Below are 14,803 nucleotides of genomic sequence, written 5' to 3' on the forward strand. Positions count from 1 at the left end.
GTGTTGACCAGGTCTCTGGGTTGAATCCCGTTGAACTTGTCGCATTACAACCACACATCTGTTTAATTAGGCCTTAATGTGATATAAAAACATGAAGTTGTTCATTTGTTTTTAGATATTTTCACAAATAAATATGTGTGAACAAGTGTGGCATGGAAAAGGCATGGAAAATCAGCCAAGTCACCCATGATTCCTTTGGAGGAGGAGCACAGCTCAAGTGCAACAATCTGTTGCTATGAAATCTTAGTCGTTTACTCAACGTATCTCACTGTCAAGACAGCAAAAAGAAGTCTGGTTTATAATTTACCCCCTGCCTTGTAGGGGACACAGCAAGTATATGGACGAAGATGCTCTGGTCAGATGAGACCATGCAAAACATTGTGTGGAAGAGAACTGACACAGTACATCACTCTGGTGGCAGCATGATGCTATGGGCTTGCTGTTCTTCAGCAGGGAGAAAGCATCTGGTCAGAGTTGCTGGGAATGTGGATGGATCTGAATACAGAAAAAATGTAAAAGAAAAACGGTTAGAGGCTCCAAAGGACACAAGATTTGAGTGGAGCTACGGCTTCTAGCAGGATAACGTCCATAAACATACAGCCTATAGCCATGTCAAGGACCGAGCTGGTTAAACATGAGGACACAGTAGTAATTTTCCAAAAAAAAGTGGGTTTTTATTTCCCAAAAATAGCAAAGCTCAAACAATTAATGCAGGGCCCTTAAATGAGGTCAAATGAAGAAACTAACATAATACAACCTCAACTAATTGTTCAAACAAAATGAACTGACCTGTCACACAACAAACAAAGAGGGCTTAAATACTAGCTGATCAGACCAGACTAACACACATGGGAGGAGGGAAGGGGAACATCCATTTACTACTTTAACAAAAAGGGACTAAACAGTTAGTTTAAGAATCGACCTAAATAATAATTAAACATAAAATTAACCAAATAAACAAAATCACAAAGCAAAGAACTTATGCAAGAACAAATGACTCAATGGTCCTCCCCCATGGTGCAGCTCTGCATGGTATCACCCAACCAACACTTCCTGCATCAGAGTGTTCCAGCCAGAGTCCATCTTTTTTTCCTCCAGTTTCAGCTCTCAGTCCCAGGAACCCTCCACACCGCTCCGGCAAAACAAGAAAACAGCACATTTTAAAAGGTGTTTGACAAGATCAAATATACAAAAGTTAACTAAATGTGCACGCTACAATGATTGTCAATGTTGCCAAACAAATGAAAATACACACACAAACCTATATCTTTGTGCTACAGTGAGCGTGATGTATACATGAAACAAAGAAACTTTTAGCGAAAACGTGTTTGTGTGCGAGGTTACCGACTGTGTGGCTGCAGGTGTGGCCATCACAAGCTACAAAGATCAAACCATATTCATGTGTTGGAATGGCCCAGTCAAAGTGCAGACCTAAATCCTATGGAGAATCTGTGGCAAGATTTGAAATTTGTGAAGTTCACCACCGCTCTTCATCCTACCTGTCTGAGCTTCAGCTATTTTGCAAAGAAAAATTGGACCAAAAATTAAGTCTCTACATGTCCAAAGCTTGCCGATACATTCCTCAAAAAACTGCAGCCTAGTCTGCAGCTGAAGCGGGCTCTACCAAGTATTGACCCAGGGCGACCTAATACAAACGCACTGAAAATCTTTAGATTTGTAAAACAAGTTGAAACCATGTATCATTTCCTTTCTACTTCACAATTATGTGCTACTCTGTGTTGGTCTAGCGCATAAAACCCAAGTAAAGAGCATCAAAGTTTGTGGTTCTGATGTGACAAAACGCAACAATGTTGCAAGACACTGCTGATAATTTGTGCTTACTCAGGTCTAGGATGTTGAAACTATCCAACTTGCATGCTGACTTGTTTCATTAATATTTCTTATCGATTTATGCCACAAACGTTTGAATCATTTCGAGGAAACCTATCATTCAGGAGATAAAGCCACTTGCAGGGTCAGAAAGACAATCAGTCGCTGGACAAGGGGAAACCCAGGCCACATTAATCTGTTCTGTCCAAGGAAAATAATTCATTTTCGCCTTCGTCACTCTTAGCAATTCTCCTCCAATGGCTCCTGTCTCAATGGACGGCCATCTTTCTTGGCAGAGAACACAAAAGGAGGGGGCTGTCTGTCTTCCCTGTGCTGGTGGAGCTTCACTGGACTAAAAGTGACTCCTGGATTTGCGGTACTGAGTTGCGAATACAGGAGGCAGCTTGTTGGTTTGACACACTGGAGCCGTGGATGGATGTGGCTCAGAGATGGCAGCAGACCTGAGTAATAAGGCGTTATAGCCCAGTGAGATTGCAGACGCCCTTCCATTATATGTGATTTATGAGTCAGAGCTGGCGTGTCTGTCTGACATCATGTCTTTGAGTGAGGGCGGCTGTTTGCCTGCCTGTTTATCTCCTGTTTTGAGACAGTCTGGTTAACAGCCTTTTTCTAATCCTGATGAAAAAAGTTGTGTGTGAAGTAAAATTTCCCACCTTATCCCAGCAAACAGTTCTACTGTAAATATCCTTGAAATGACAAGGATTGCATACAAATGCTGCAGCTTTCTCATTGTTTTTTAGAATACAGGCATCAGCCATTGAGCTGGTGCTGCTGCCATGTGTTTGGGTCTGGGCAGTTCTTTGCTTTTCTCTTACCGTGTCTGAAGCCTTTTGCAGAGTGCTCTGTAATTTGTTTATAAAACAGATGCTGATGAGGCAGATCCTCCAACTGAGATTAGAAGAATTATCACTTTACATCAGAATGCCTAAAGGAATCCCTCAGCATTTCTTCCTGCACCGTTTTACCTGCTCACCAGCTTTTTGTTGTAGTCTTTTTTGCCAAGCTGACTTTCACTCCTCTGTCATGTCCTTTTACACGTCTCCATCCTTTCCTCTGCCCACCTCCGCTCTCCGTCTCTGCTGCTTCCTCCGCTTGGCCTGGGTGTCGCTGCTTCAGTGTCTGTGACTCCTCCACCTCCTCCCCCCATGGTCCAGCTGACCCCACAGATCCCTCTGACCGGCTTCGTGGCCAGAATGCAGGAGAGCAGTAAGTACAGTATTACACTCGAACACGCAGACCTGCATGTGAGGACACACATTCAGGCGTGTGCAGTCACATCTCGGTGCTCGATCGTCTCAGGATGCACGTTTACACTTCTTCGCACATCTTCAGTAAGACTACCTGTACTCAGACAGCCTGCAAGGTTGCTGGCGGAGTACCCTCTGATGTCTGTGGGTTGCCATAGTGATGAATCTCTCTGCATACTCTGCTGTCTGTCCACTAATGGTAGAAAATGTGACTTGATGCTGTCTCTGTCTGTCTGCTTAGACAAAGTACAGGACCTGACTGGCATCAGCACACTCCAAATCTAAATCATTTTTGAGTGGAATATTTAAAACTGCTTTTCTTAACAGCTGCTGCACTCAATAATTTTCTGTCTTGCTGTTTTCTGCCACACAGAAGTGACACATTTTGTCTCTCTAGACCTTCCAACAGTGCCTTGTGAAAGTATTCATAGCCTTTGAACTTTTTCACATTGTGTGAATTACAGCCAAAAACATTTATATGATAGACCAAATCAAAGGAGAGGTAACCTGCTGCAGAACCAGATGAGGGAAGGTGAAGCAGCTTCAACCCCTAACTGTTGGTGGGGTGGGCTGGGTTAAGCTGGTTCTGTAGCCAGCACCACTTGAATCAAAGCAGCACATAAAAAATCTAAAAAGTGTGACATGTGCTGTGTTTCAGCATCTGTGAACATCAATTTTCAGCTTTTACCACAGATTCTTAAGTGGATGGAAATCTTGACTTTTACTGGGCCATTTTAACACGTTATTAGGCTATTTAGGGTCGCTGACCTGCTGAAAGTTGAACCTCTGTCCCAGTCTCAAGTCTTCTGGAGCCTCTAACAGATTTTCTTCCAGGATTGCCAAGTTTTTAGCTCTGTCCATCTTTCCATTAACGATGACCAGCTTCCCTATCCCTGCTGAAGTATCCGCTCTGCATGTAGCTGACACCAGCATGTTTAATCGTAGGGATGGTCTGTTTAAGGTGAAATACGGTGTTAGTTTGCATGTAGGCCAAAATTTTCCATTTCAATCACATCTGACCAGAGCACCTTCTTCCATGTTTGCTGGGTCTCCTTCATGGTTTGTAGCAAACTTGAAACATGGCTTCTTTGGTTTCTTAAGCAATAGCTTCCTTCCTGCCACTCTTCCTTAAAAGTCCGATTTGTTGAGTGCACAACTACTAATTGTCCTGTCAACGGATTCTCCCACCTGAGCCATGGATCTCCGCAGCTCCTCAAGAATTACAAAGGGCGTCTCGTCTGCTTCTCTGATTAATGCTGTCCTTGTCCTGCCTGTCATGTCATGAGGACGGCCATGTCTTGGTAGATCCGCAGTGGTGCCACACTCTTCCCTTTGTTAGATGATGGATTCAACAGTGCTGTGAGATGTTAAAGGTTTAGGATGTAGCTTTATAATTGTAATCTGCTTTAACATTCTCAACAACTGTATCCCAGATCTGTCTGCTGTGTTCCTGTTTGTTCTCTGATGTTCTCCAGCGCATCTCTGCTGCATCCACAGAACAGCGGTATTCATACTGAGATTAAATTAAACACAGCTGGACTCATTACCAACCTATGACAGCAGCTGGATTTTATTTAGGGGTATCAGAGTTAAGGGGAATACTGGTAAAGAGTTTTTATTTGTAAAACATTTTGGTCTGTCACAAAAGCTCACAATAAAAAACGTTTGAGGATGTAACGCGACAAAATGTGAAAAGGTTCAAAAGTACTTTGTAAGTGACTGTATTTACAGGCCCCAGTTAGAGTCACTCTAACTTCAACAAGGGAGCATCGTTAAAAGGTGGAACATTTCAAACAGACATCTACTTGCTTTGTGAATCTGCCTAAACTCTGTTCTATTACAATTGCCTTTGCCAGAAATATACTTGACTCTGACTAAATCCTGAGTTTTTACTGCAGGTAATAATACTGGTGTCAGGGATTGTTTTATTGGGAAGCTAAAACAGCACTGAAGTAAATTCTCCAACCAATGGAAAAAATGAGATGGGAACCAAAGATTTGCTTTAATACAAGAGCAGGACCAGAGCAAGACATTGTTTATAAAAACTAGCATGTGAAAACAGATGTGGCGTAGAGCTGAATGCCAGACACATTCTTACGCCCAGTCTTTTTGTTGTTTAAACAGCATCCTTCACTGCCCCCTAGTGGTCAGATCAATCTCTGAAGAATATTTCAACATTTATTTAGAACTTTTTTACTTACAGAAAACGTCTGTTAAGACTTTTACTGAGTGTATTTGGATCAATAAACAATTTGCCCTCTACTTTTTCTTGTGATCCAGTAACAGAAAGCCCAGCCCCACCTCCTCCACCTCCCCCAGAGGACATTGGTGTGTTTGAGGAGCCTGCTCCTCCTCCACCTCCTCCACCTGTGGACTACGAGGAAGAGGAAGCTGCGGTTGTTCACTACAGTGATCCGTATGCTGATGGAGACCCCCACTGGGCCCCCAAGGTTTACTTAGAGAAAGGTCAGTGCAAGGAGAAAACCAGGTCTTGACATAAATGGAAGGTACTACTTTCCCTACAGAGACTGGAAAGGGGAGAGTATTTTCCAGGTCTGGATAAGTATGGAATAAGAAAAAAGGTAATGGAAAAAAAATATTTCTAATTTTAGACCTTGTATGTTGGAATCCTGTACTTTACATTCACAAAGCAAAAATCATTTTATATTTTTACTTTTACTTTTGAATCCTTCCATTCTACCGTTTCTTTGTCCTAGTTGTGGCCATCTACGACTACACGAAGGATAAAGAGGATGAGCTGTCCTTCATGGAAGGGGCCATCATCTACATAATCAAAAAGAATGATGATGGATGGTTCGAAGGCGTCTGCAACGGCGTCACTGGACTCTTCCCTGGAAATTATGTTGAATCAATCATGCATTACGCTGACTAAAGAAAATATTCCAATGGGAACAAAAACCCCCTAAGAATGATGGAGCTCAGTTTTTGATCAGATCTACAGATGTACAGGCGTATGAAGTGCAGTGGAGAGAAGCAAAGCTCCCATTTTGAGTAAAGTGCCATGGTGAATTCTTAAAATGATTTTATTTTGGTCTGTAGGGGTTGTGCTTGCATTTATTTGGACTACTAAAATACAAATGTTGCACCAATAAGAGAGGAGTTTAATATTTTACTGGCTGTGGCCTGCCAATTTACACTGGAGGTAAAACAAGAGGAGCCTCACTAGAATTTACTCTCAATTACAAGTTCTTCAGTGCAAACTATCATAAAAAAATGTAATTATCCAGTAGATTCTGAGTCTGAAAACTCAGATGAGGCTCCTTTAGGTTCAGAATGCTACCTGTTTATTTGCACTGCAGATCACCTGAGCAACTCTTCCCTCCGCTCAAACGGACAAATAAAACATCAAGTGCGTTAGGACACGACTGAATGTTCCACGCTGTCGATGTCGAAATCACAAAAACATTTAAGAGTGGGAGTTTGTAGGGGCTTGAATTTACAGTGCTCTCTGTCGAATTAAAAAGGAAGATTGTACAGAATGCATCGATAGAGAAAAAAGACAATTTTCTTCTTCAGTTTGGTGGAGTTTCTTCCTGTACTCTAACGTGTATATAAAGTGTAATGTGACCAACTGCCAGTACAGTACATTTGTCAGTGTGCTTTGTCAGTGGAGGGAAGCGGTGCCAAGGTTGGATTTCTTTTCAGATTTAGCTCATTTTTACTTGAATGTTCATTTTTCCTCATTAGTCACAGTGCCATTTCCATTTTATCCTGGCAAAGTGATTGTGTTTTAATGTTCCACCCTTTATGATTTGATCACCTCTGCTGTATTCAGTGACGCTGTCCGGCTACTGTAGGCTTCAGAATGCGAAGCAGAGGAAGGACTCACTGTTGCGTCTGTTCATGTTGTTTACCTTTGTGTCGTAGCTGCACTGATAGTTATCAACAACTGTAATGACTTTGATTTCGGTCTTGAGTTTGATTGCAACACAGCGATTGCCATGTGAGGAGTGAAGAAGACACCCTTAAGAACTCGTTTATTCTGCAAACATTTGCTGGTGTGGTGCTTTCCAGTCGGTGCTCAACCACCATCGCCCCCAACCCAAACAACCTCAAGTACAACACTGCTCTATGGACGCACAGATGTCCCTTATTTCAAACATCGCTCGTTTGATTGTAAACTCCTTCCATCATATCTGTAATGTGAATGTAGGCAAATCAGCAGTAATGTACTGTCAGTCACTCCTGTTCTCTGGTCCACATCCTGTGCTAAACATCACTAACTCCTGCAGAGAAAATACATTTAAAGGCATACATTAGCTTTGCTAAACTAAGGTTCTATTGAGATATTAGCAATAGTTCCCTTACCTGTATGAAATATTGCAGTGGGTTTGTAGAAAAGTGAACTTCAATGAGTGTGTAAGCTAGCCAGTTATTGTTTTAGCTAATGTTAGCCATTTAAAACAACTCAAACTAAAAATGTTCACACCCTAGGGTAGTGATGGCTCTTGCACGAATGGCACCCAGGTCGCGCCCCTCCTACTGCTGTCCCCGAAACAATTGAAATGCTAGAAATTATCACAGAATCTGGGGTATAATAAATGCATTGCAGAACTGCACAAAGCAAATAACCTAAGCTCCCTATTTTTAGTTGCAAGCAGGGTGCCTACTAAACACACAGGGGCGCTAACTACGTATTGACTGCACCTGCATAAAAGCAGCAGAAAATATGTTTAGGGCTTAACTTACAGATGAGTCATTTTTATTCATCTAATGCTTGTGCACCCTCCTTTCTAATGCTGACCTGGGTGACTGCCTAAATCAAGAGCCACCACTAGTCTTTGGATACAATGCTGCATTAGAGAATATGAATAATGTTAATACTGTTGCTGTTTGCTCAGCTGAACAACATCCCAGTTAATACACAAAACAAGACTGACAGAGGGTGCCACCACCACTCCCATCTGCGGCGGTGTTTCCCAATCGGAAAAAGGCGGCGTGCTTTGTGTGCATTGGTGGTCAGTCCTTACCTTAAGTAGAGGAGTTCAAGTATCGTGGTGTCTTGTTCAGGAATGATAGTAGGGCAGTGAGGTAGAAGTATGGATGCATCCAGGCCTCGTCTGCGGTAACATAGCCACTGCTCTGGTCTGTTCAGGTGAAGAAAGAGCTGAGCTAAAAAAGTTCTTGAATTCACAGTCTAAGTTCAGACCCTAACCTCTGCTCATGAGATATGGATCATGAGTGAAAGAACGAGTGGCTGAAATAAGCTTCCTCTGTAGGTTGTCCTTCATGGCAACAAACATCTGTAGTGCCATGCCAATAGACGTTCTGCTTTATCACACATTCCGTTCTTCAAGCTGAAGGGGACCAAGACACAGAAGACTACTGGTATCGGATATTTTGATCAGAAGAGTTGACGCTTCTTGACAAGAACAGTTTTGAAAAGGATCGCTGGCTGCTGCTCAGGGGAACGTTGGCCAAAGGCCAAATATCGCCACTGAGCTTACTTTTTGTGGCATGTCTAACGTCTCCAGTGTGCTTTGCCCTTTACAGATAGGGTACGGAGTTTTGACATCCAAGTTAAGCTTGAAGTACCAAGGCTGGTCCCATTCATCAAAATAAGTCAGTCGAGGTTGTTTGGGATGCCTCCTGAAGGAGAACCACATAGAGGAGAACCAGGGGCAGGCCAAGAACCGGCCGCATCAGTCCACTTGATCAGCTACAAGTCCTCCAAGAGTTTTTTGGGATTTGTCATAAAGCTGTCAGTTATGCAATTTCATTGAAGATGGTATTTACCTGTGCTTTTACAGGTTTTGTAGTTGTTTGGACATTAACCCAATGGACTCGGCATCTGCTGATGAAGCAGATTGACTCAGTCCGCAGAACCTACAGTAGTAAAACAGACTTTGTTTGGCTGAGAAAAGCAGCAGCCTAATGGTATCCTGTAAATTATAGAGAATAAATATCCACTTATCTAGCAGTGTATACCACTGACATAAACGTTCTGTAGTTTGAGTTATTTTAAATTGATAAAATACGATAGAATGGAGGAGCAGGGCTGTAACCGACTAGCTGGTACCCTTCTACACTGCCATAGGATTTCTTCACTTCTCCAGAAACTCACTGCACTTTGACATCCCTCTACTACAGCTTAAAGAACTGTTACTGATAACTTCATAGAACCTCAGTTCCAACACAATCTGATCTATCCCTCTAAGGTAATAATTATGAGGGCTGTTGATGGTGTTCTCTTTTAAATGAAATACCTGCCCCCCACAAAAATGATTGTTGGTTTAAGTAAAAGTACATATCTTTGAAACTAAAGACTATTCATCACATAATCATTTGTACTTTGAAGTGATGGCTTTTTACCATGAACTTTAACTTCAAAAGGGAATGTTATGATATGAACAGTATTAGGTCAGCCTCTCTGCATGATTGTGTAAAGTTTATAAACAATGATTCTCCACTGCATCCCAGTCTTGATTGTATTTTACATCATGAGGCCATTTGTTAATTAAGAAGACAATGTTTTCTATGTAATGCATTTTTAGCTTTGCATTCAACTTGTTTTGTTGTTTTTGTATGTGAAAAACGGCACAGAACCGTTCGCTCGTAGTTTCTATGTGAAGGCTTTATTTATACGCTTCTGTTCCCATTCAGAAATCATGAGTCGGCCATTGGTGAGCAGAAAATGTTGACTCGCTCCAACACCAGGGCATCACGAGACATGGCACCCTTCTCCAACGTGTTTTCATATGATCAAACATGGAATAAAGAAAAAATAAAAATGTGTAACTTAAATGTTCATGGGAATAGAATCTGTTGTTTGTCCTCCCCTCAGTTTGTACATAGGATGTGTTCATTGAAATTTATGTACAGTCTTTTTGTAATAAACATCTCATTGAAGCAAATATTAAAATTGTCTTTTTTTCCCCCTAAAGTAAAATAGAAATACATATAAATTTCTGGAGTATTTTTATATAACTTGTTTACTATGCTTGATAGCCTCATGTGCATGCATAATACAGGGGGTATTTATTGACAGTCCTGGGAAAGAAAAGCCTCAAAAATGTTTTTAGTCATGGTGACATAGTCACACTTAGAAAAATAAAACATTTTAGCACTTTTATTTAGTGGAGAAAATTGAGCTAAGATACAACTATTTTTTAACAGAATCAACACAAAAGTTTTTACCCCTAACACTTACAACGCACTTTTTGTATATATTTACCTTTTTATGGCTTCTAGGTACTTCTAATTAGTAATTCATGAATTTCTGTGTCCCTGGAGGAAGAATATGAGATGACTCTGGTCCATTTGTCAGGGATCTAGTGGTGTTCTGTCTGTGTGCTCTCTCCCTCCCTCTACTGGAGCTACAGGGTACTACGGTGGGCGGTGCTGAGCTGCTGAGTTCCTGGACACCTGCATCTAATCAGCTTCATCTGCCGCTCATTCGACGCGTGAGTGTCAACCATAGTGGATCATCTAGCCTTCTATGTCCTGCTTTATGCATTCCCCTTGTTTAACCAAAGTTTTGGTTCAACCTGATTCTCTGCTCCTTCTTCCAAAGTGTTCTCCTGGATTCTTCTTGGCATCTCACCTCCGTGGAGCAACTAATCTCCTTGTTCACGGCCCCCCTGGATCAAGATCCCTTTCTGCCTGGTTGAAAATAAACAGTATGTCATTGTCTTCTGGGTATTTTCTGCATGTGGGTCGGAAACTTGACAGAAACCATAAAACACATTTCCAAAAAACACATTTCTTTTTGCCATTGTCCCTAAGGCTGGATAAAGAATATTTTTTTTCCATCACGCACCGTGAGCCGGATAGTAGGGTAGGGAACACTATTAGAAAACTGTGTGGGGGTCGCCAGGTCTCCATAGAAGCCTTTAGAGACCCTTTACATCTGTCAACTGGTTGTTGACACATATGAGTAATAAACTCTACAGACAATTTAACAGGAACTTTGTGTTTTGCTTTGCTGTGACCTAAAAAAGACAGAAAGAAAGGAGAGAGATTCTGGTGCAATGAACAGCAGTGAAATAATAAAACGCTATAGGCTGTATCGCACAGGGATCAACTTCCTTTATAGTCGAATAAATGAGCACATAAACTGCTATAACAATTATACAATTATTAATATAGAGATAAGATTAACTTTATCATCTTCCTAGGGCGAAATAAAATAGTTTCAGCGGCAGGACAGGTTAAAGATGCAGCTCTATACAGGTCCTTCTCAAAATATTAGCATATTGTGATAAAGTTCATTATTTTCCATAATGTCATGATGGAAATTTAACATTCATATATTTTAGATTCATTGCACACTAACTGAAATATTTCAGGTCTTTTATTGTCTTAATACGGATGATTGTGGCATACAGCTCATGAAAACCCAAAATCCTATCTCACAAAATTAGCATATTTCATCCGACCAATAAAAGAAAAGTGTTTTTAATACAAAAAACATCAACCTTCAAATAATCATGTACAGTTATGCACTCAATACTTGGTCGGGAATCCTTTGGCAGAAATGACTGCTTCAATGCGGCGTGGCATGGAGGCAATCAGCCTGTGGCACTGCTGAGGTCTTATGGAGGCCCAGGATGCTTTGATAGCGGCCTTTAGCTCATCCAGAGTGTTGGGTCTTGAGTCTCTCAACGTTCTCTTCACAATATCCCACAGATTCTCTATGGGGTTCAGGTCAGGAGAGTTGGCAGGCCAATTGAGTACAGTTATACCATGGTCAGTAAACCATTTACCAGTGGTTTTGGCACTGTGAGCAGGTGCCAGGTCGTGCTGAAAAATGAAATCTTCATCTGGGAACAGCCTATTCGTTCAGAAATTTCTTTCTGTGTCTTACCCTCTTGCTTGAGGGTGTCAATAGTGGCCTTCTGGACAGCAGTCAGGTCGGCAGTCTTACCCATGATTGGGGTTTTGAGTGATGAACCAGGCTGGGAGTTTTAAAGGCCTCAGGAATCTTTTGCAGGTGTTTAGAGTTAACTCGTTGATTCAGATGATTAGGTTCATAGCTCGTTTAGAGACCCTTTTAATGATATGCTAATTTTATGAGATAGGAATTTTGGGTTTTCATGAGCTGTATGCCAAAATCATCCGTATTAAGACAATAAAAGACCTGAAATATTTCAGTTAGTGTGCAATGAATCTAAAATATATGAATGTTAAATTTTCATCATGACATTATGGAAAATAATGAACTTTATCACAATATGCTAATATTTTGAGAAGGACCTGTATAAGGACGGATAAAGAGAGTAAAAAAATTACATATATATACTTTTTTTCTCAGTTTTCTTTTGGTCATTTTATCAAAAGAAACCTCGTTATACAAGAAGGGGATCACATTAAAATGCTGAATTTTAATATTAATATGAAATTAATTTATATGAATAGATGCAGTATAAAAATGGCCAGCATGGCGAGTAAACATAATAATAAGCAAATCAAAATAATGATGAGCTTGTAATTAAGCTATTTTTAAACATGTTGATGCTGCAGGGCAATTAATTTTGCCAAATTTTATTATCATGATTTACACATTTCTGAATCCAGTCTAAATTCTATCACCGGTTACTTTCTCTTCATTGATTATTTATAGCATATTTGTTTTTTTGTTTTTGTCTTTTGCAACAACCAATCACAGCTCTTAGAAGACAGTGTCACACCTAGCAATGGCTTCAACCACACCTCACAAGATAGACATTTCTGTCATCTCCTTGCTCTGAGTTGCTCTCAGCAGAACTGAATCACTCTTAGGCTACGAGTCTTTGCCAGGAATCTTTAGCTGAGGTTAGGAGTGTTTTGAGAGGACTCTGAGAATCTTTGTGAATACAGACCCTAGTTTATTTGCCGTGAAACTAAAGATGAACAGCATGTTATGCCCATCCTTATGTACGGATGAGGATCTATGATGTTGTGGGCCTGTTTCTCTTCCAAATGCCCTGGAAACCTTATCAAAGTCATCAGGCCAAGGTTTTAATAGAGTAAAGAACTTGCAACCCCATTTCGTTTTTATTTTTTGGGCAAATTATAGAATGCAACAGATGTAGCATAGCTGCTTCAGGTGTTAATGCTCAAATATCATCCTGTAAAACATCTTTTGCTCAGACAGCTTTCTCTGTTAAAGGAGGAAAGTTTGGAACACCTTACCTCCTCATTTGAAATCTTTTGTAACTTTTAATATGTCTTTTAAGAAATCTGTAAAGATCCACACAAATCTAGAAAGTTGTGACTAAAATGGGTAGAAACATTGCAATAATTTTGTGTAATGCTCATTTTATATCTCCTGAAACAAGAATATTAGTAGTACAGTCTGTGGTAACTTTGTCACCTTGTATATTGTCCAGCTGTTTAGTCGTGTGCTTTCAAAAATGATCTGGATAAACTCCATATATTTTATAATAAAGCTGCCAGATTAGCTTGGCTGTAATTTTAGAACTAATGCTAATTTAATGCATCAAGGACCTTTCTGGATGATGGTCCGTGACAGAGTAGTATGCTGCCTTCTTTTCTCTTTACATAAAATCTGGATTTTACATAAACCATTCTTCTCTTCTCACAGATACTGCCCACCTGTAATACACATGATTTTAATGCTAGACGGGTCTCTGTTGTTACTTTTATACTATTGGAACATGCTGCCTTCTGAAGTAACAATAATTGGTGATCACAAAAGGCTTAAAAAGAAATTTAAAAAATCTATGATACATAATTCATTTGAAATTGAACACATGAAAAATTATTGAAGTTATTGACATGTTTTTGGTTTCTTTTTGTGTGTGTTTATTTTAATGCCTGCAGCACTAATTTGATTGTAAAGCTGGTGGTGTGGACCCCAGGAAGAATAGTTTCTACTATGGTAGGAATTAGTAGGGATCCTTAAATAAACTAAAGCTAAATATAAACAGAAATAGATCAGTAAGAATTCATCTTTTTTCTGTGCTTGCTTGAAGGTAACATTGACGTTTGACCCTTTTCCTAAAAACACATGCTGCTGATAAAGCTTTACATAAACTATTAATGATTTTGTTTGACAACAATTCAGCAATGGCATAAATTTGGTTTGCCAAGTCAGGCTCTTGATGCAGACTCTTATCTTTAAAAAAACTATTAGGGTGCAATTTTTACTGATGGGAGGCCTTCAGTGAAAATATAAAGTGCAACACATAGTATTCATCTTTTATCAACCATGGTTTTGTTTTTAATTCAATTTGATAGTAAACAGGACCACACACATCCAGTGACTTGTTTCGCACACCCATTTATTAAATGTGGCTAAATAATACAAAAGTGAACCATGTCCTATTCTTGTTGAAATTAAACACAAACAATCTAAAGAAAGACAAAATTGTATTAATTTTAATTTTTAAAATAACAATAATCCTTTTGTGGCCCCCAGATTACTTTCAGCATGACGTTTTGGACACCACACCTAAGAGTCAAAGATTCCTGTCTCTGTATAGTTAAACTTTGTGAAATGTTATGGAAGATGACTAAGTGCTGTCTTGTTGGAAAAAAGGGGGATTGTACAAAGTATTGACAGCAGGGGTCCCAATAATTGTGCCACTACTAATTTTCTTTTATTTCTTAATCCTTTACTGCATGAATTTATTTACAATTATATAAAAAAAAATAATACACTTTGTTTTTACAGCAGCACACTGGACAGCGCCAAAATGCTTCCAACTAGATCCTTTGTATGTGTTAAATATGCATCAACA

General features: G+C 40.0%; 1 protein-coding gene across 5 annotated transcripts in view; it reads left to right on the forward strand.

Moving 5' to 3' along the window:
• LOC124869890 (abl interactor 1-like) overlaps positions 1-9,973 on the forward strand; it is a 30,345-nt gene extending 20,372 nt beyond the window's left edge. For 2 of the 5 annotated variants that reach the window (XM_047368113.1, XM_047368114.1), the window contains 3 exons: positions 2,968-3,057; positions 5,379-5,564; positions 5,816-9,973. In XM_047368113.1, coding sequence (XP_047224069.1) covers positions 2,968-3,057; positions 5,379-5,564; positions 5,816-5,991 — 452 coding nt within the window. In that variant the 3' untranslated portion in view covers positions 5,992-9,973. Of the gene's footprint in view, positions 1-2,967; positions 3,058-5,378; positions 5,681-5,815 lie in introns of all 5 variants that reach the window. The other 3 variants (XM_047368115.1, XM_047368116.1, XR_007038679.1) reach the window with 2 other exon arrangements.
• Positions 9,974-14,803: the final 4,830 nt, after the last annotated feature.

The sequence above is a fragment of the Girardinichthys multiradiatus genome, chromosome 6 (assembly GCF_021462225.1).
Source record: "Girardinichthys multiradiatus isolate DD_20200921_A chromosome 6, DD_fGirMul_XY1, whole genome shotgun sequence".
In the NCBI taxonomy this organism is placed as follows: Eukaryota; Metazoa; Chordata; class Actinopteri; order Cyprinodontiformes; family Goodeidae; genus Girardinichthys; species Girardinichthys multiradiatus.